Genomic DNA, 20,324 nt, shown 5'->3' with positions numbered 1-20,324 from the left:
CACGGTTGGGATGGTATTCTTCGGCTTGCAACCCTCCCCCTTTTCCCTCCAAACATAACGATGGTCATTATGGCCAAACAGTTCTATTTTTGTTTCATCAGACCAGAGGACATTTCTCCAAAAAGTACGATCTTTGTCCCCATGTGCGATTGCAAACCATAGTCTGGCTTTTTTATGGCGGTTTTGGAGCAGTGGCTTCTTCCTTGCTGAGCGGCCTTTCAGGTTATGTCGATATAGGACTCGTTTTACTGTGGATATAGATACTTTAGTACCTGTTTCCTCCAGCATCTTCACAAGGTCCTTTGCTGTTGTTCTGGGATTGATTTGCACTTTTCGCACCAAAGTAACCTCGTCTCTAGGAGACAGAACGCATCTCCTTCCTAAGCGGTATGACGGCTGTGTGGTCCCATAGTGTTTATACTTGTGTACTATTGTTTGTACAGATGAACGTGGTACCTTCAGGCATTTCAAAATTGCTCCCAAGGATGAACCAGACTTGTTGAGGTCTACAATTTTTTTTCTGAGGTCTTGGGATTTTCCCATGATGTCAAGCAAAGAGGCACTGTGTTTGAAGGTAGGCCTTGAAATACATCCACAGGTACACCTCCAATTGACTCAAATTATGTCAATTAGCCTATCAGAAGCTTCTAAGCCATGACATTTTCTGGAATTATCCAAGCTGTTTAAAGGCACAGTCAACTTAGTGTATGTAAACTTCTGACCCACTGGAATTGTGACACAGTGAAATAATCTGTCTGGAAACAATTACTTGTGTCAAAAAATGACTTGTGTCATGCACAAAGTAGATGTCCTAACCGACTTGCCAAAACTATAGTTTGTTAACAAGAAATTTGTAGAGAGGCTGAAAAACGAGTTTGAATGACTCCAACCTAAGTGTATGTAAACTTCTGATGGTACATGGAAATGTGTACTACTATGGATCCATTGAAAAAGAACTGCACAAATGCTCTCATTTGGGAAAATATAGAATCTGGTTGACTGAACGTATGTCTGTAGATGTCGACGCCCTTTATGAAAGGATGCATTTCTTCATGTCTCCGTCCTCTGTGTCCATTCGTATTTTATCTGCAAAACAACCAAACAGCCATCTATAATTCTCTGTTATGGCTTCAACATGAATGAGGTAAGGGTCATGGACACACTATACCTGCTACGGTCTTGTTGTCTATGGCAAGCAGGCCCTGGTACAGCTCTTTAGCTGGATTCAACTGGGCCAGCTCTGACCCATGGAGCCAGATCAACAGCATCCTGTTCCCATGGTCCTGGTAGCTCCGCTTCCCTACACACAAGCAGTGAACAGACTAAATGAGAACGCGTTCTCAGTCCACTTACCTGGTAAAATAAGGGAAACATTAACAAAATAAAGCTAGTGTCCTTTCCTTATTAAGTGGCTTGGTTCTGGGACACAATTCCAAGTAACTACAGAACAATACTTTAGAATCCCTCTTGCCAGACCTTTACATTTTGTATTTATAATCAACGAGCCGTTTTCTGATATTCCTGTGAATGATTACCCCACTGGGTTGTGTCACCTGTCCACTGCTCCTCGATGGCAGCCACCTGCTGCTCGGTGAAGTGCCAGTGCAGCGCCAGCCTCTTCCAGTCACCCGGCTCCAGCAGGCGGTAGGCCAGGTGCCAGGCCGTACCGCGGACATGTTTGCTCTCCGCGCGATGGTCTAATTTAAACGTCAGCGGAGACTGGCTGTGAAGGTTCTCATTAAGCTCAGTGTTGGCCTGGAAGGGTAATCACATTAAGTCACCTGAGAAAGGACACAAGCTTCACACACTGAGCACGGTGTCCACAGACAAGCACACGCAGGCCCATGCCTATTGAATGCCAGAGCCACTTGTTTTGAATGTCAGGTAAGGTTGGAAGAAACACTATAAAATTGACAATGAAATTGGTTGTCGAGCATTTCAGCACAAATCATTTTTCCCACAGCCAGCATTAATGTTATTACAGGGATTCATCTGGAGTTGTGATGTTAGGAAATTAATCATCTGTGATGAATGTAATCTTTCTAGCTCCACTACAGTGCATGGATTAACAGATGACTATAGCAACGTATTAGTCTCATTGATTGATTGAATTTACAGAATTGTATAATTTAAAAACACATACAGCCATATCACTAATAGGGAGGACTCCCATAACAGTACAATGTCTGCATTCTTTCACAATTGTATAAAATAAACAAACACACAATTAAGTTATTTATTTCCATTATGGTTCTCTATTACCCTCCTCCATGTGAAATATCTCTCTGCCTTGATGATCATGTCTACGATGATGACTTCGTCTGCTCGGGCTGCCACAGCCAGTGCTGTCTTACCCTGCTGCTCAAAACGAAGGAGAAAACATTGAGTGGGAAGTTGCAGTGAAAAGGAGAGGGGTCAAATTCAGGTTTACATCACAGTTGTGGTTGTCCATGTTCTACCTTGTCCTGGAGGGTCAGGTCCATCCCAGCTTTCAGAAGCATGTCAACAATGTCCACTCTGGCCAGCTCTGCTGCTACATGCAGGACAGTCTGGGACCTCTAAGGAGGACAGACAGGAGCGAAAGGTACATGTTGCCCTTAACCACAGATCTAGAGTCAGGTTACCAAACTCAAACCCATAACCATTACAATGCCTCTAAATCATTAGTTGCATCCCAAAAGGGGCCCTATTCCCTACATAGTGCACTACTTTGACCAGAGCCCATGGGGCAGAGAATAGGGTGCCATTTGGGATGCAACTGATGATTTCAAAATAGCATTAGGACTGAGTGCACATGCGTTGTACATACATGATCAGTGATGTTGACGTTGCAGCCAGCCTCCAGCAGTGTGTGGATGACAGGGATGTGACAGTTCTTCACTGCCAGGTAGAGAGGAGCCTGGAGGTGCTGCCAACAGAGACACAACCAACATGGACCATTAGATAGAAACTCTCTGATGTCAGGTCACTTACTACTGAATAATTACTAGGGTAACATGTTGGCTTCATTCATGTTTGACCAAGACTTAGTACGAATCCTCTATGCTCACTCTCACCTGGTTTTGTAAGTCCATCTGGGCCGTGTTCTCTATGAGGAGTTTCACCAACGACGTGTGACCCTTCTCTGAGACAGGGTGTAGAGCACTGCTTTGGCCCTAAGGGGGGTGGTAAAGTACTATAGTATAATAAACTGGGTCTGGAGGGATCCTTCCTTTAATGATTTAGTAACTTTGCCTAGTGGTGACCATTATACTGACTGGTTGGAGTGTGTGGTTGGTATGGTTTGCTGGCGTACCATGGTGACAATGTTTGGGTCACAGCCTGCCTCCAACAGAGCCTGGACACAGTCCTCATGGGCAGCGTCAGCAGCCAGGTACAGAGCCGTCTCCCCAAGCTGCCCCAGATACATCACTCATTGATCAGCTATTGCCCTAAAGCAGCTACTGTATGGTGTAGGCATTGAGCAAACACAGTCACACATGCTGGCAATCAAACGGCTCCAGACAATGTTTCCAGTGGGACTCTACCTTATTGACTTCATCACGAGTATCAAAGCTCTTCAACAGTAGCTGGACGGCATCCAAATGGCCATTGCTGGCAGCCAAGTGCAGAGGTGTGTCCCCATTCTAGCAATTAAAGAAAGAGGAAAAGCAGGAGGGTGGGAGGAAAGGAAAGATACACAGTAAACAGGAAGGAGAGATGGAGAAACAAACAGTCAAACAGTCATACAGCCTCCTACACACACACACACACCTGGTCTTCCTCCATGGTGGCCATATTGTATGCCTCCTCCATCAACATCTGCAGCATCTCAACAGAGCCATGCTCTGCTGCCGACGCAAACACCCTGTGTCCAGACTGAGAAAGAGAAGGAGGGAGAAGAGGAGAGGAAGAAAAAGAGTCAGCTTACTGAACAAAGGCAGCCCAACCAACATTTGAAATGGATGCAATGGTTACTGATACTGTATGTCTATGTGATTACCAGGTCCTCTTTGTCCAGTTCTTTCATCATCAAGTCGTAGATAATGAACGTCACGATGTCAGTGTGGTTGTTGATGGCAGCACAGTGCATAATGGTCAGTCCCAACTGAGAACAGACAATACAAGTCACCATCTCCATGCATGACACCTCAAGACAATTTGACATATTAGATTCTCCAATGGCTATGTAGAAATTGGCTCGGTGGTTGATTATTGTAATTAGCATCCCAGATGACTGAGATGTCAGAGAACTTAGGTCTGACCAGCATCACAAGGAAAGGGATAACTGAGACACACTCAAGGCCTTCTGGAATAGCAAAGAGAACGTTTTAAACAGAGGTTCCCTACCGCATTCTGAACACTTGGGTCAGCACCACCCTGCACAAGCAACTTCAGGATGGTTACACTCCCAAACCAGGCAGCCAGGTGGATGGCTGTCACTCCATGCTATGTGAGTAAGTAATGGAAGAAATAGGCGGAGAGAGAAACAGAGGGAAAGAAAAAGAGAGGGAGTTGAGCCGTTTCATTTTCACAAACCATGGCCAATCTCTTCAACTGTCGGATTGTTTGTTGAAGAGGACAAGCTTAAAATGTCACCATCACTAACAATGGAATAGTGTTGTGTCGTCCTACCTTGTCCGCTTGATTGAGATTTGCTCTGCGCTGTAGAAGTACTTGGACGGCCTCTATGTTTTTTCCAGCTACTGCATAGTGCAGGGCAGTGCGATCATGCTAGGATCAATGCATGGGACAAGTTAATCGAACAAGTGACACAGAGCAGAATATATGGTGATATTAACTGCAGTGTGGCTAGCTGCAGGTAGCTTAGCGGTTAGAGTGTTGGGCCAGTAACAAAAAGGTGGCTAGTTCAAATCCCTGAGCCGACTACGGCAAAAATCTGTTGATCTGCCCTTGAGCAAGGCACTTAATCCCAATTGCTCCAAGGTCACTAATGGCTGATCCCTGGCCGGGACCCCATTCTGAGGGTCTCAGGTGGAGTGGGATGTGCAAAAAACACATTTCCATTTCATACTACACACTTGTACATGTGTGAAACAGGACAAATATAAGCACCCACTATCAGACCTTTTGACTGACACACACACACACACACACAGGTTAGTCCCTCTCACTATCCAAGAAACCACTCCCCCTAAGCACCCCCTACTTGACCTTCGGTGTTCCATGGATATGAGGACTGACTCACCAAGTTCTTTGCGTCGACATTGACCGCCTTCCCCAGAAGCTTCATGGTCTGTACATCATTTATTTTTGCTGCGTCAATGTACTCCTTCTCTAGCGCCAACACTACAAACACACAACAGAGACACAAGGTGCTTCACAATAAGTAACACATCAATATGCATGTTTTTCTTCAGAGGAAATGTTCTTCTTCAGAGCGTGTGAAATAGGAGTTACTTTGAATAGTATCAGGGCGGAATTAGTCATGTGTGTGTGTGTGTGTGTGTGTGCCCTATACAAACACAGCTCTTTCTCTGTGTTTGTAGAGCCTATACATCTGTCATGGGTAATGATTTGACTGGATGTGAACACCCAGTGAGCAAAGAGCTTGTAGGGCATGCCTAACAAACCTCATAATCAAGAGGATAAGGATATTCATTACTTGCTTTGATCTGTAGAAGAATTTGCTAGCATGAATATTCACCAATGTTGCTTAACATGTGATACCATAATTACAAGAACACACTTTACAATCCTGTCAAACTGGGCAATTGCCAGGCTCTGATTCCTCAGGCTATAATTATTAAATTGGACCTTAACCAACCACCTTAGTCATCAGTGTTTACTTAAGTTAGATGACTTTGATAAAAACATTTTTTTAAAATCTAAACGAGCTTCCAGTCACTCAGCCATTTACATGAGCGCGCACACACACCCCCGCGCGCGCATGTGTAAGCACACACACACACACAAACCTGGTACTCACACATCTCTTTATTATCGTAGCTGTTGTCTGTCTCCTCCGTCTCCTTGTTCTGTATAAAGTCTGTGAATCCCTTCACTGCTTTTTTTGAGTTTTTCAGTGTTTTAGGGTTCAGGTTTAGTTCCTTCAGCTGTGCCCCCATCCTCTCCTTCAGAGACGGTATCTCCTTCAAGGACCTTTTCTCCATGGTGAATATCTGGTGACTTCTCCCTGGAACCTGGGCTTGATCCCAGTCTGTCTCTGCTTTATACCACCTCTGCTTCTCTATGCTTGTCTTGCCAAACAACCATGTAGAAGTACTGAATTAATGCAGAAAGTCTGGTCAGGAACTGGAGCAGATGCTGAGGAACCTGAAAGAGAACTCAGCACTGTCAAATACACAACAGTCTGGTAAACCTTTCTCTTATACTGGTGATATAGCATTCACTGAAGCTCGTCCTGCATAAGGAATACGAATTGGTGTGGGAATGGAGCAATGTATGTACATTTCCTGGGCTGGAGGGCTGACCTCTGTTTGTTCTAGAAGCTCACACCCTTCACATTGAGTGCATGATCAATATTGTGTCATGCACTACCTGCACATGCAGTCTAACATTGGAATAAACTGTATGAGTGCATATTCATGAATCCCATCTTGTCATTAATTTATTTGATTAGTGACTAAGCTCCTACATGTTTGTAAAGTAGACTATCATTATATTATTATGGATCTAAGCTCCAATCTAAACTACAACAGCAGTCTAGGTCATGTGTGTGTTTAAATGGATTTGTAGATGTCAGATGTAGACTGACATCGCCCAATAGGGTTTCCCAAACTCGGTCCTGCCCCTCCAGGGATATTCAACTCTTACCCTATGAGGTCCGGAGCCTGCTGGTTTTCTGTTCTACATGATAATGAATTGCACCCACCTGGTGTCCCAGGTCTAAATCTGTCCCTGATTAGAGGGGAACAATGAAAAAAATGCAGTGGAACTGGCTTCGAGGTCCAGAGTTGAGTTTGAAGGTCCTAGAGTTTCAGCATGGAACAAAACAGGTGTGTGTGTGTGTGTGTGTGTCTCACGCACATGATGGAGCAAAGTGACAGTCAACTGATGAGGAACGGGCTTTCTTACCATAGTGAGTTACGTTATAAATCATGAGCTGGATAGAAGCCGTCTACCCCGTTCAGAACTGGATAATAATTGCTGTGCGTCATCCTCCTGTCATAACAGGCTATTGTTTGTTCTTTCTCATAAAGCTGTGCTTGAGAATAGCCTAGCCTAGGCCTATGGCTATAGACTTTCATTCTTGTTATTTTTGTGGTGGCAACTTGAAGACAACAGTACCTTCTCAGGCTATTAGAATATTTGGGAAATAGGCTACTATTCATAAATTCACAACTAATTTGTTTTAAAGTTATGGTAGGCCTAGCAGGATATATTATAGGCCATTTGGTTTAAACTTTGCATGGATGGATTTTTTGACCAGATGGATCATTTTTCTTAATTAATAAGCTTGAACTTGATTAAACTTGTAATTATATTTTTCTTTTGGCCATTGATATTGTTTTTTCGCTCTCATTATTAGTCCCATGGCTACCCTACATTTGTAGGTCCTTCAAACAACTTTTTGAGATGGAACTCAGATGAATACATTGGGAGAGAATGCATGCATAAAATGATGAAAGCATACTATACCTCAAACTCAGTCATATCGAATGGAGAGACAAGGGAATATAGCCTACGTTTTTTAAAACAACACAATATAGTTAAGGAGTGTCCGTTATAAAAAAATAATAGATTTAGACTATGAGGCCCATGTATCTGACAGAGCGAGAGCGAGGATGTTGTCTGACTGGACATTTTGCGCTGAAATAGGCTATAGCAAATAGGAAGATAGGTTACTGGGAATGTCCCTCATGTGCTGCCCTGACCGACTCCGTTCTAGGCATTCTGCGTGGCGTCAGTCAAGTTCAAATAGGTTACACCATCGTCTGTCACATCACGATGTTGTCACCATTGACGATGGCTGTCAATCTTCATCCATAGAATCGTTTGAGTTTATTTTATTTTTACAGGGACAGTGCACATTAATCAACGTTTCAGTAAAAGTGCCGGTTTTAGCCAGCCGGCTAATTTTCAACCGCAGTCCCTGGGCAGGTTATTAAAAACAATTACAATATGGACAATAGCAACATAGGACAAGCAAGACATAGCATACAGACAGAGCAACATAGGACAAGCAAGACATAGCATACAGACAGAGCAACATAGGACAAGCAAGACATAGCATACAGACAGAGCAACATAGGACAAGCAAGACATAGCATACAGACAGAGCAACATAGGACAAGCAAGACATAGCATACAGACAGAGCAACATAGGACAAGCAAGACATAGCATACAGACAGAGCAACATAGGACAAGCAAGACGTAGCATACAGACAGAGCAACATAGGACAAGCAAGACGTAGCATACAGACAGAGCAACATAGGACAAGCAAGACGTAGCATACAGACAGAGCAACATAGGACAAGCAAGACGTAGCATACAGACAGAGCAACATAGGACAAGCAAGACGTAGCATACAGACAGAGCAACATAGGACAAGCAAGACGTAGCATACAGACAGAGCAACATAGGACAAGCAAGACGTAGCATACAGACAGAGAAACATAGGACAAGCAAGACGTAGCATACAGACAGAGCAACAAAGGACAAGCAAGACGAAACATACAGACAGAGCAACATAGGACAAGCAAGACATAGCATACAGACAGAGCAACATAGGACAAGCAAGACATAGCATTCAGACAGAGCAACATAGGACAAGCAAGACGTAGCATACAGACAGAGCAACATAGGACAAGCAAGACGTAGCATACAGACAGAGCAACATAGGACAAGCAAGACGTAGCATACAGACAGAGCAACATAGGACAAGCAAGACGTAGCATACAGACAGAGCAACATAGGACAAGCAAGACGTAGCATACAGACAGAGCAACATAGGACAAGCAAGACGTAGCATACAGACAGAGAAACATAGGACAAGCAAGACGTAGCATACAGACAGAGCAACATAGGACAAGCAAGACGAAACATACAGACAGAGCAACATAGGACAAGCAAGACGTAGCATACAGACAGAGCAACATAGGACAAGCAAGACGTAGCATACAGACAGAGCAACATAGGACAAGCAAGACGTAGCATACAGATAGAACAACAAGCAGCAAGACAAAATTCATAAAAGCAACAAAAAAGCAAAGTGTTTCCACACCTCACAACAGACATGGAAGGCGGCAACACACAGCTAGGGACCATGTTCACAAATCTGATTGACCTTTAGCCATGTCTTCAAGCAATCGTAATAGCCTCATTTGTACTGTGCACATTAAATGCTCAACACAATGACACAAGGAGAATAATTAATTGAGCCACATTTACAGTGGTGGCAAGTTTTATTTTCTGTAAGAAAAATAGCCTATGAAATTTGAATACAATAATATTCCTTTATTTTTATTTTTTATACATAGCCTATATTTAAGTTATCTTATGCAAAAATACACCATCTCATACTGGTACTGGTTTGCATCAACTACCTTCACTAAAACCCCTGCAAAGGCTCTGCCTGCTAACTTATGACCATTATGACTTTTTTTTAAAACTGCACAAGAGATAAAAATGTATTTCTTTTGAAAGAAGTGTATCTTCAATGCTTGAGTAAGCAATCCAAATTCCCAGCAATCCAAGAAGTACTAGGTAGGTAGGGATGGTTGCTAGTGAGGTCACCAGCACTCCATTCACCTGAGATCAAGGTAACAGTCAGTCATTATCACTGTCTGAGCATAATACTTCATACGCAGGATCGTCTGGGAGTAGTGTGTGTTGTCACCTAAGCTGCATCACCTGAAGAACTTGTCAATAGTGTTCCAAGCTGGGCCCAGGGCTTTGGCCTTCTTAGAGGGGGGTGGGGGAGACAAGCCTCTCCTGGAAGTGTAGCAGAATAAAAACACAGCACATTTAACTGAGGGATTCTCACTGTCTGCACCCATCTTATTTTGACGTACCACACAACATGTTGAATTAACTCCTCGATGAATGTGCTGACTTTCAAACTAAATCTCTCTCTTTTATGTGTGTAAGGAGATGTAGTCATACCTTTTGCTCTTGCCTCTCTGCAGGGGCTGCTCTCGCTCTGTGGAGGGAAACACGAAAAACTCCATCAGATTCTTCCGCTGAAAACAGAACGACGACTGTCTATGTCCGGCAAGTCATTTGTGTTCATTTTAAAGCTATAAAGACTAATGTCCCAGGCAGGATAGTTAAGGGGAAACTGGGAGAGATCGTCTTTCCATTGTCAGGATTCAATGGGTGAAGAAGGGATTTACCAGTGGCAGAGAGCAGGGAAGGGTTTTAACCATAAGTTTTAACCCCTTCTAGTTTTAACCATAAGACTTCAGGATAGTGTAATTCAATTTCAGGATGGAAAATAGTTTTCAGTGTTAACCTAAATGAATAAAACCAGACAGAAAGTATGTAGAAAAATTAACTAACCTACAGTCAGGTCCATAATTATTGGCACCCTTGATAAAGATGAGCAAAAAAGACTGCACCCCTGTTTTTAGTACTCCAGCCCCTCCCCTGTTTTCAGTAGTCCAGCCCCTCCCCTGTTTTCAGTACTCTAGCCCCTCCCCTGTTTTCAGTCCTCCAGCCCCTTTCCTGTCTTCAGTACTCCAGCCCCCTCCCCTATTTTCAGTACTCCAGCCCCATCCCCTATTTTCAGTACTCCAGCCCCCTCCCCTATTTTCAGTACTCCAGCCCCCTCCCCTGTTTTCAGTACTCTAGCACCCTCCCCTGTTTTCAGTAGTCCAGCACCCTCCCCTGTTTTCAGTAGTCCAGCACCCTCCCCTGTTTTCAGTACTCCAGCCCCCTCCCCTGTTTTCAGTACTCCAGCACCCTACCCTGTTTTCAGTAGTCCAGCCCCCTCCCCTGTTTTCAGTAGTCCAGCCCCCTCCCCTGTTTTCAGTAGTCCAGCCCCCTCCCGTTTTCAGTAGTCCAGCCCCTCCCCTGTTTTCAGTAGTCCAGCCCCTCCCCTGTATTCAGTAGTCCAGCCCCTCCCCTGTATTCAGTAGTCCAGCCCCTCCCCTGTTTTCAGTAGTCCAGCCCCTCCCCTGTTTTCAGTAGTCCAGCCCCTCCCGTTTTCAGTAGTCCAGCCCCCTCCCGTGTTTTCAGTACTCCAGCACCCTCCCCTGTTTTCAGTAGTCCAGCCCCCTCCCGTGTTTTCAGTACTCCAGCACCCTCCCGTTTTCAGTAGTCCAGCCCCCTCCCGTGTTTTCAGTAGTCCAGCCCCTCCCCTGTTTTCAGTAGTCCAGCCCCTCCCCTGTTTTCAGTAGTCCAGCCCCTCCCCTGTATTCAGTAGTCCAGCCCCTCCCCTGTTTTCAGTAGTCCAGCCCACTCCCGTGTTTTCAGTACTCCAGCACCCTCCCCTGTTTTCAGTAGTCCAGCCCACTCCCGTGTTTTCAGTACTCCAGCACCCTCCCCTTGCGAGGATAACGGCACTAAGCCTTTTTCTAAAATGTTTTATGAGATTGGAAAACACTTTGGGAGGGATCTTAAACCATTCCTCCATACAGAATCTTTCCAGATCCTTGATATCCTTAGTCTGTGCTTATGGACGGCCCTTTTCAATTTAACCACAGGTTTTCAATGGGGTTCAATTCCAGAGACGGAGAAGGTCATTGTAAAATGTCGATTTTGTGATCAATTAACCTATGGATTTTGACATGTGCTTGAAGTTATTGTCTTGCTGGAAGATCCACTTGCAGCAAAATGTCAGCCTCCTGGCAGAGGCAACCAGGTTTTTGGCTAAAATGTCCTGGTACTTGGTCAACTTTATGATGCCGTTGACCTTACCAAGGGCCCCAGGACCAGTGGAAGCAAAATAGCCCCATAACATCAAAGATCCACCACCATACTTTACCGTAGGTATGAAGTACTTTGTCTACATACAGTATGCTTCTGTTTTTCGACACCAAACCCACCACTGGTGTGTGTGGCCAAAGAGCTCCATCTTCATGTCATCTGACCATAGCACCACCTGGACTTTGATAAACGGCATTGGCACTTGGATTGGAACCGGTTCTACAGTCAGATAACATGAAAATAGAGGTATTCTATGTCAAAACCTGGTTGCCTCTGCCAGGAGGCTGACACTTGGCTTCAAGTGGATCTTCCAGCAAGACAATAACCCCAAGCACTAATCAAAATCCACAAAAATCTACATTTTGCAATGGCCATTTCAGTCTCTGGACTTGAACCCCATTGAAAATCTGTGGTTTGAATTGAAGAAGGCAGTCCATAAGAGAAGACGAAGGATAAAAGATCCGTCCCAACGTGTTCTACAATCTCATAAAACATTTGAGAAAAAGGCTCAGGGTCGTTATCCTCACAAGGGGAAGGTTGAGTACTGAAAACAGGGGTGCCAATAATTCTGACCCTATCTTTTAGAGATGTTTTAAACAACTTCTTAGAAAACTATTTCTCTCTGAGCAGTTGCATTAGTATAAAATAATACATTTCCCAACTTTTCTGCATACAATATAGCTCAGTATTTGTATTATTTATTTTAAACAGTCTTTTTTGCTCAACTTTGTCAAGGGTGCCAATAATTATGCATAAAAAAAGATATACCCTAAATAAAAGCTAGACATTCAGGAAGAATCGAACATTCTAATTTATGAGTATTTTTGGCATGGCTGGATTACCAACCGAGCACATAGGGGACATGCCCAGGGGCCCCGATTTGTGTACCCATTGATTTTTTTCTATAACGTTTGAGCATAAGAACACAGGGTGCTGGGGGGCTGACCTTTCAAAGCTAGCATTTTCAATCGCCCACCATGTGGCCAATTGGCATGGTATTGCATGAGAGGGTGTGGCCCTTGGGCCTTTACCATGTTGCTAAATTTCACAATTAGGCATGGCAAAATGCGTAGAATTGCAGAAAACTTGCTTTCACGTTGCAACATTTCCTGTAAAACAACACATTTGTCTCTATGCCCCCGACACACCCACCACGTAAGTGGATTACATATTGAGTAGGAAGAGGCAGAAACAGGACCAATGGAAGCACTGGGGATGAGACTGGTAGTGGCAGCACATAGAAAAACAGAGTTTAGAAGTCCCTGGTCTATTTGAATGACAATGGCAGTAATGCATGATCATTCAGTAAATAAAACATCTCTGAAACACGGACCTTTGTGGGCAGCAGGTGGTGCGGTGTGGGTGGTGCGGTCCACAGATGCCAGTCCCCCAAGCTCATGCAGGACTTCCTGGTTCAGACAGAGGTCAACGTGTCGGTTAAAAAGGGTGAGGTCATTGGTGTCCTGGGTCTCCTGACACACTGGACAGGTGAGGGCGGGGCCTCTGTGGTCACGTGACTCGGGCTTGGGCGTAGTCATTGGCCGAGGGCCACCGGGGGACAACAGACAAACCCGAACACGAGGGTCACTTTGAGATGAAACCTTCAGGGTGTTAGCTCTATGTATAGATACATCTCCATTTGGACAAGTGTTAAGGCAGACAGGGTTCAGGCCCACAGTGCTTAGTGAAATATTAGCTGTACTCGTCTCATATAGAAGTAAACCTGTAGTGGACTCCGTATGATCACCTGCACTTGAGTCTAATTGAAGGCCCACTGAGTCCAACATGCACCTACTGAGCAGCTCACTACCTTTCTCCTTCGGCCCCTCCTCCCTCTTCCCTCCAGTTATCTCTTTCTCCACCTCCTCCTCACAGACACGGGGGCCTCTCTCTAGCTCTGTGTCTGTGTGGTTGTTTTGCCCCATAGTAACCCCACTGAGACACTGGTCAACGTGTCTGTTGAAGACTGTCAGCTCTGTGGTGTTCACCTCCCTGAAGCATACAGGGCAGGTCAGACTGTCTGTCCCTGACTCTGGCTCTGTTGAACAGCATGATGAAGTAGACGCATGGGCTGAAGGTTCATGTGTCATTTTGTCCGAAGCTGTCAATGCACTCATAGAGATGTCTGTCTCTGCTGATGTATTTGTATTCTTCGGAGTGTGTGTCTGTGTCCCTTCGGGGGTGGTGGTCGATGAGGTTGGGCCCCGTCTGGTCTCGAAGCCATTACAATCTCCCTTCTCTGGTGGGTCCTCTCTCTCAGCTTGCAGTCGCAGCCTCTGGGCGTGAGCTCTCTGCAAGAAGGATTGCTGGTTCTCCCCAGTCCCGCCCACCTCCACCCCTCCTCGGCTAGGTACCCAGGCGTGACCCTCTTGCCCCTGTCTCTGCTGTACCATGGAAGGGCAGGCAGAGGGCTGAGTCTGGCCTGGAGACTTAGGTGGATGCTCTTTCACAGGCTTGTGGGAGGAGATCTGGGAGGTGCTACTAGAGTCAGTCTGTTTTTTATGGAGAAATCCCACAATGCTCTTCTGCAGGGGTTTCTTGTCATCAGCACTGGCGAAATTGGAAACCCGAACGCCTGCAGACACGCAAGTGTTGATTTAAAACTGCAGTCAATTGTTTTAATCAAGCTACAAGTTCAAATATATGAATTATTAACAGATTCAGTAGAAAGTACTTCATATATTATTGTTATGTACAACATGTTTGAAAGCTGATATTAATGTATTTTCTTGCCAATGGGACACCACATTTAAACAGACGGGAGAAGGTAAAGTAAGATTACCCATAAGCCTCAGTCTCAGTGGCTGGGGGCTGACGTTGTCGATCTCAGTCTTCAGCAAGTCCTTAGCGACAGCAAAGAGCTCTTCCGTCGTAGCAACAGCACACGGCAACGTCCACGCTCTGGTTTTCACCTCAAAGTTGACATTTTTCAGCTTCAACGTCACCGTCTTGCCCTGGAAGAACACAGAGCAAATTAAAGGGTGAAGCACAGATTAAATCTGGTTGGACCTGGGGGAGGTGTCAAAAGGACAGAACAGACATAGATTTGACTGACAGATGACACTAAGTGAAGAAGGGTCAAAGGCATTTTCCTAGGAGAGTGATGGTCATTCCCAAGCAGCCTATTCCCCAGGCAGGCTGAGGCTCACACTGGTCCCTGGTATTCTCCATAACGGCTCTCCATTTCTTCCAGGTATCAAAAGCATATTAGGGCTCAGTCAGCGGGTGACGGCAGTGCCAAGCCAGCTCTCTCTATCGATTGGGATGGGAACAGACGCTCTGGTAATTGTGTGAGATGCTGGTTAGAGACAGATTGAGTCTGGGAGCCAACACTAGCGCTGAAATGTTTTAAGACCCCAAAATACCCTCTCTACGGAAACATCCTTTCTGTTCAAGAACCTTTTTCTGCTCTCTCTTCCCCAGAGGAAAGAGTCATCTGAGGCAATCTCAATGCACAGAGCAAGAGGCAGGCAGTCAGGCAATGGCTGTTCACAATGGTGCTGAATACTAACACACCGGCCATAACAAACAGTTCCATGTGTTATGTACTGTCGAACGGCTCTGCATTTCACACAATAGCCACAAAAAGCCAAATACTGGAGTTTGATTTCAAACGTATACAAATACTAGAGTTTGATTTTATTTTTTTTACTATGAATCCAATAGATCAGACAGTGAATTTGAGTTTAAGAATATACCGTTTAAGAATATAAATGTGCTATACAACTGCAATATATTCTAGTAATGACCTATACGATTAGTAATAGTGTACTGTAATCAACTGAGCTGTGCTGTAGAGTACCTTGAGCGCCTCCTTCTGCAGGTCCTGAGCCAGGTCTTGGCACAGCTCCCTGCACAGCGAGAACTGCTCCTCTAATGCACCCATCTCTCCAAAAGTCCTGACAGAGAATGAGGGAGATAGAGAAACAGGTTGGATATGGGGAGCGTTCGAGTATGTACCATTATTTATCTATGTGTTTCACATATATGTTGCCAGAAAAGAAAAACAAACACCTCTCTGTACTCATGCTTTTTCTCTCTCCGTCCCTGTAAGGAAATACAAAAACAGACAGACTCAGTCAGATGACTTGAACTCATTTTACAGATGAGTTTTCTGTATAGTCACCCCTCTCCCCACTGCCCACCCCCCTCTGCTTGCCCGCCAGCACCTCTCGATGTGTGTGGAGCCCAGGCCCATGGAGATGTGGAGGAAGTGATGCCAAGACGTCTCAGAGAACAGCAGGGCCAGCAGCGCCATCTCCTGGCCAAGATGGGAACAGCTGGTGATACCTAGAGCTCCCAGCATCTTCTCTGTCACCTTCCCAATGCCTGAGATCTGGCACACCAAAAGACCATCATCTGTATTTGTAAGTCATCAGCTAGCAACATGTTCCATAAACAATCACCTAGAGTATGCATCCCTTAAAATAGGCTGTCTAGGTTTAAGGGTAGGTGTACTACAGCCTACCTTCCGGACTGGCAGGTCCTGTATGAAGTCTATGACAGCCTGTCGGTTAGAGGGGAGTCTGTACTGGCCGTTGGGTTTGTTCTTATCACTACACACCTTGGCCAGCATCATGTTTGGGGCAATGCCTAGAATAAAAATTGTTTTACACACACACATACATACATGCTTAATGTAACTATACACAGAATATGACGATAAAGTTAGCCTGGGATAGTAACATATCAAATATTCCCTGAGGTATTTTAACACAACTAACAATGTAACTCTGAGGTGTCCAAAAAGACACCCTATTCTCTATGGGCCCTGGTCAAAAATAGTGAATAGAGAATAGGGTGCCATTTGGGACACAATCCAATGTGTCCTCCAAGGAACATGAACACACAGCATCTCTCTCACCTGCGCTGGCTGTTAGTGAGGTCTTCTGCTCGATGCGGAAGCGCATCTCTCTTACCGCCTCCTCGGCACAGGTCCCAAACACTTCCACCTCTCCCCCAGCAGCATCCTGCAGACAGGGGGAGGAGCTGGGGCTGTTCTCAAACAGGACAGGAGACAAACCCTCTAACTCTACTGTCTCCTGTAGGCCACCATGGTCCTCAACTAGAGAGAGAGAGAGAGAGAGAGAGATAGACAAGGAGAGAAGGTGTGAGATAGTGAGAGATGATTCACAGAAGAGGATCCACGTCTCTTATCGTCTGCTCCCCTTGTCCCTCTTTACTCTTGACAGGTGGCAAAAGTGAACTAGATAAGAGAAAGTGACAGAATACACAGACATAGTTCTAATCCCTTCTAATTCACTTTCTCTGTCAGGCAGGAAATAGAGGAAGAATGACATGAGGCTTTTGCTATTAAGCTCTTAGTAAACCTCTCTCCTTTTGTTACATCTTCCATATAACACGTAGCTGCCTTTATACTACATCTAACCTACTTACAGTCTACTCTCAAAGTTGTCTTACAAATGACAACTTTATCACAGTCCGTAAACCACAACTGCAATATTGTTTAAAAAAAAAGCTATCCAACAGTGTAACAAGCGACCATAACGCTCAGTTATGACATAGTCATCCCCTGTGTTTAGACATCTGACCTAGCACTGACATGGATCTAGATACCTCTAGCTGTCCCAGTGTTGTTGGTGTGGAGACGGTGGGTACGGAGGGCCTCTGGCCAGCCTCTCCTCTGCTCAAGGTGGTCACTGATGTCCAGGTATGCTTCGTCGAGACTCATGGGCAGGAAGTGAGGGTCATAGTCTGCAAAGACCTCCCGGACCTAGCAGAGATTTAGGATGATTAGGGACTCATATGTCTCTTTGGGGAGGATTTATATATACAGTGTGTGTGTGTGTGTGTCAGATCCTTACTTCAGCGCTCACTGCTCTGTATTTGTCAAAGTTGATTGGAACAATAACCAGGTTTGGGCAGAGCTTCTTTGCGATGAAGCCAGGCATGGCGGCACGAACCCCAAACTTCCTGGCATGGTAGTTGGATGTTGACTGAGGAGAGTGGACAAAACACATACATTTGTAGATATAAATAACCTGGGGTTCAATATGAGATCTGTGTTGTCGTGCAATAAAAGCACATCTTTCAGATCTAGTGAGAAGACCATAAACCAGTTCATATGTGAAGGAGAAAGATCCCCAGATATGATCCTCCCTCTGGGTAGCAATGCTGAGATCATTCAACAGACTTGGCTTTCTTATTTTGACATCACATGATAACTGGAGACAATTGGTATCACGAATGAATGACAATCAAACAAAACAACCACTACACTCATCTCTGTTATTTGTCTCTAGCGGGTCTTGTTTGTCATAGTCTTGCGTGGCCAGCCTTCTAAATCCTGTCTCTTTCACGAGAAGCCTTGGCTTCTGAGGCTGTTGGTCAATATAAACGTTTCTAGCAAATGAACAGTGCTGTTCATGGCGTATAGAATCTCACCAACATGCTCATGGAGCCCACGGCCATGGGTTTGTCCATCAGGTCAGGACAGTCTCTCGTCTCCACCGCAGCATAGAAGGCATCCATATCCACATGCACAATCACACGGCTCAGGTCACGACCCCTCTCCAGGTCAGAGGTCATCTTCTCCACCTACAACAAGACGTTCAGAGGTGACAGCTTCAAACAAATTATAACACAGAAATATACACTGTAGAAGTTATACTGTAAACCTAGTGTATCTGTGTGTTAGAGGTCACATAATACTTATTTGTGTAGGTGTGTGTGTGTGTGTGTGTGTATAGCCGTGTACCTGTGCTTGTGCTTTGCTCAGCTGTTGCTCAGTGATGTGTGCTTTCTGCAACATCATCCTCTCAATGCGCTGGTTCACCTGCTGTTCCTTCTTCAGCTCGTTCTCATAGAACCTGGAGCCCTGCAGAAGAGAGGGAACCAGAGAGGTGGGTGATCTCCAGTAACAGGCCATGGAACACCGTGAGAAGAGAGGGAACCAGAGAGGTGGGTGACCTCCTGTAACAGGCCATGGAACACTGTGAGAAGAGAGGGAACCAGAGAGGTGGGTGACCTCCTGTAACAGGCCATGGAACACTGTGAGAAGAGAGGGAAACAGAGAGGTGGGTGATCTCCAGTAACAGGCCATGGAACACTGTGAGAAGAGAGGGAACCAGAGAGGTGGGTGACCTCCAGTAACAGGCCATGGAACACTGTGAGAAGAGAGGGAAACAGAGAGGTGGGTGACCTCCAGTAACAGGCCATGGAACTGTGAGAAGAGAGGGAACCAGAGAGGTGGGTGACTTCCAGTAACAGGCCATGGAACTGTGAGAAGAGAGGGAACCAGAGAGGTGGGTGACTTCCAGTAACAGGCCATGGAACATGGAGAAGAGAACCCACTGGACCTCAACACACGTGGGTTTGTCAGTTCCTGTGCCATTAGAGTAAGGTAACTTAGCTAGGGTATTGACTCAAAGTCTAGGGTGTTCGTTTGCGTGTTTGGATAAACAGACAGAAGTTATCAACCTGTACTGTACCTTGGAGGACTCCATGATGATCTTGTTAATCTTGTCCCTGTTAAGGCCCTCCATTCCAGCCTTGTTGTCATTGAGGGCCATTCTTGAGAGGAAGCCCTCCCCACTGGAAGAGGAGGTCCCCCCTGTCGCCATACTTCCTTCAAGTGAGACCCTGCATTGAACACATAAACCAAACAACATTTGCTAAGAAGTATTATGGTAAGTTAACTAGCTTGCTAGCTAACAACCTAGCTAGCAAAATATGTATTCATCCATACAAGTTGGTTCCACAATGTAAAATAATCTAAACAGCTAGTAATACTAATTTCTAACTATCCATGGCAAAAATAAATAATATTTTGTTTGTTTACGGTAAAAGTATATTCTTTGCCTTTGCCTCTTCAGTCTTGAGTTCTGAATTTGCTTCCGCGCTCTACGTCAATTAGGGGGAGGTGCAGTTTCCTTGTTTACGGATGTAAAACCACGCAACGCGCGTATAAACAAAACCTTCAAGAAACAAATCCAGCGACAAACTTTTAACAGGTGATGAAATGTTGTTGATTTATGAATAACGTGATATTAATCCATTAATTTATTAACACAATGAAATATCAAACTGTTTCAGGTATTTTGAACAGTTTCTGCATAGCGGCGATGTCCTAACCAGAGATAATGGAGGAATTATCTTCCTTTCTCTACCACCTGACCTAACAACCACAGGCCGAGTCCAAGGTTTCTGTCGTCGCCATAGAGATGTATAGAGGACTCTAGTGCCCAAAAGCGAATTTATGCATGAGCAACGTCATTGAGGACTTTCCCCATTTTGAACTAAGTCAACCGAGTGAGACTTCCTATGGGTTAAGGAAGGATCACATAATTCCATCCAGGTCATCAGGAGGGATCAGCCAATGAATTATACTTGTGACCAAACATTCCATAACTGCAAGTAGCAGTAAATTACCAACAGTGGCTTTATACTTTTTCAAACAACACAGTCCAGGTGGCAGTAAGCACAATCTTGTTTGTTAACCAACTCATAAAAGTAGTAAGAAGAAAATGG

The 20,324-nt window shown here is 44.9% G+C and overlaps 2 protein-coding genes across 3 annotated transcripts; both read right to left on the bottom strand.

The window, feature by feature from the left end:
- Window positions 1-791: 791 nt before the first annotated feature.
- Window positions 792-6,382, bottom strand: LOC110525791 (ankyrin repeat and death domain-containing protein 1B-like). Its single transcript, XM_021606222.2, has 15 exons — window positions 5,930-6,382; window positions 5,189-5,289; window positions 4,615-4,713; window positions 4,330-4,428; window positions 3,983-4,087; window positions 3,754-3,858; window positions 3,528-3,626; window positions 3,296-3,394; window positions 3,057-3,155; window positions 2,810-2,908; window positions 2,460-2,558; window positions 2,263-2,358; window positions 1,554-1,755; window positions 1,169-1,300; window positions 792-1,086 (listed from the first exon to the last, which is right to left on the bottom strand). Exons 1-15 carry the CDS (start codon window positions 6,111-6,113, stop codon window positions 1,031-1,033), a joined length of 1,674 nt encoding a protein of 557 aa, XP_021461897.1. The 5' UTR covers window positions 6,114-6,382; the 3' UTR covers window positions 792-1,030.
- A 2,955-nt stretch (window positions 6,383-9,337) lies between these two features.
- On the bottom strand, window positions 9,338-20,038 carry polk (polymerase (DNA directed) kappa). Of its 2 annotated transcripts, none has more exons than XM_021606220.2 (16): window positions 19,636-20,038; window positions 19,286-19,436; window positions 18,553-18,672; window positions 18,240-18,392; window positions 17,660-17,791; window positions 17,412-17,568; window positions 16,699-16,899; window positions 16,303-16,427; window positions 16,004-16,170; window positions 15,849-15,881; window positions 15,637-15,733; window positions 14,617-14,788; window positions 13,168-14,409; window positions 10,071-10,107; window positions 9,805-9,899; window positions 9,338-9,716 (listed from the first exon to the last, which is right to left on the bottom strand). In XM_021606220.2, the coding sequence occupies exons 2-15, from the start codon at window positions 19,415-19,417 to the stop codon at window positions 9,815-9,817; spliced, it is 2,853 nt and encodes a 950-aa protein (XP_021461895.2). In that variant the 5' UTR covers window positions 19,418-19,436; window positions 19,636-20,038; the 3' UTR covers window positions 9,338-9,716; window positions 9,805-9,814. The 2 variants fall into 2 exon arrangements, with proteins under 2 accessions (XP_021461895.2, XP_021461896.2); XM_021606221.2 differs by having other exon boundaries at window positions 9,819-9,899.
- Between the last annotated feature and the right edge of the window lie 286 nt (window positions 20,039-20,324).

The sequence above is a fragment of the Oncorhynchus mykiss genome, chromosome 6 (assembly GCF_013265735.2).
Source record: "Oncorhynchus mykiss isolate Arlee chromosome 6, USDA_OmykA_1.1, whole genome shotgun sequence".
NCBI lineage: Eukaryota > Metazoa > Chordata > Actinopteri > Salmoniformes > Salmonidae > Oncorhynchus > Oncorhynchus mykiss.
This window is presented reverse-complemented; position numbering and strand designations above follow the sequence as displayed.

Coding starts and splice junctions, on each gene's coding strand:
- polk (XM_021606220.2), bottom strand. CDS start 19,417: ATGGCGACAGGGGGGACCTCCTCTTCCAGTGGGGAGGGCTTCCTCTCA. Junction 17,569..17,659: donor ACAGAGCAGTGAGCGCTGAA/GTAAGGATCTGA, acceptor AATCTCTGCTAG/GTCCGGGAGGTCTTTGCAGA. Junction 15,734..15,848: donor AAAAGCATGAGTACAGAGAG/GTGTTTGTTTTT, acceptor ATTCTCTGTCAG/GACTTTTGGAGAGATGGGTG.
- LOC110525791 (XM_021606222.2), bottom strand. CDS start 6,113: ATGGAGAAAAGGTCCTTGAAGGAGATACCGTCTCTGAAGGAGAGGATG. Junction 2,909..3,056: donor AGATGGACTTACAAAACCAG/GTGAGAGTGAGC, acceptor CTCTGTTGGCAG/CACCTCCAGGCTCCTCTCTA. Junction 2,559..2,809: donor ACGTCAACATCACTGATCAT/GTATGTACAACG, acceptor TGTCCTCCTTAG/AGGTCCCAGACTGTCCTGCA.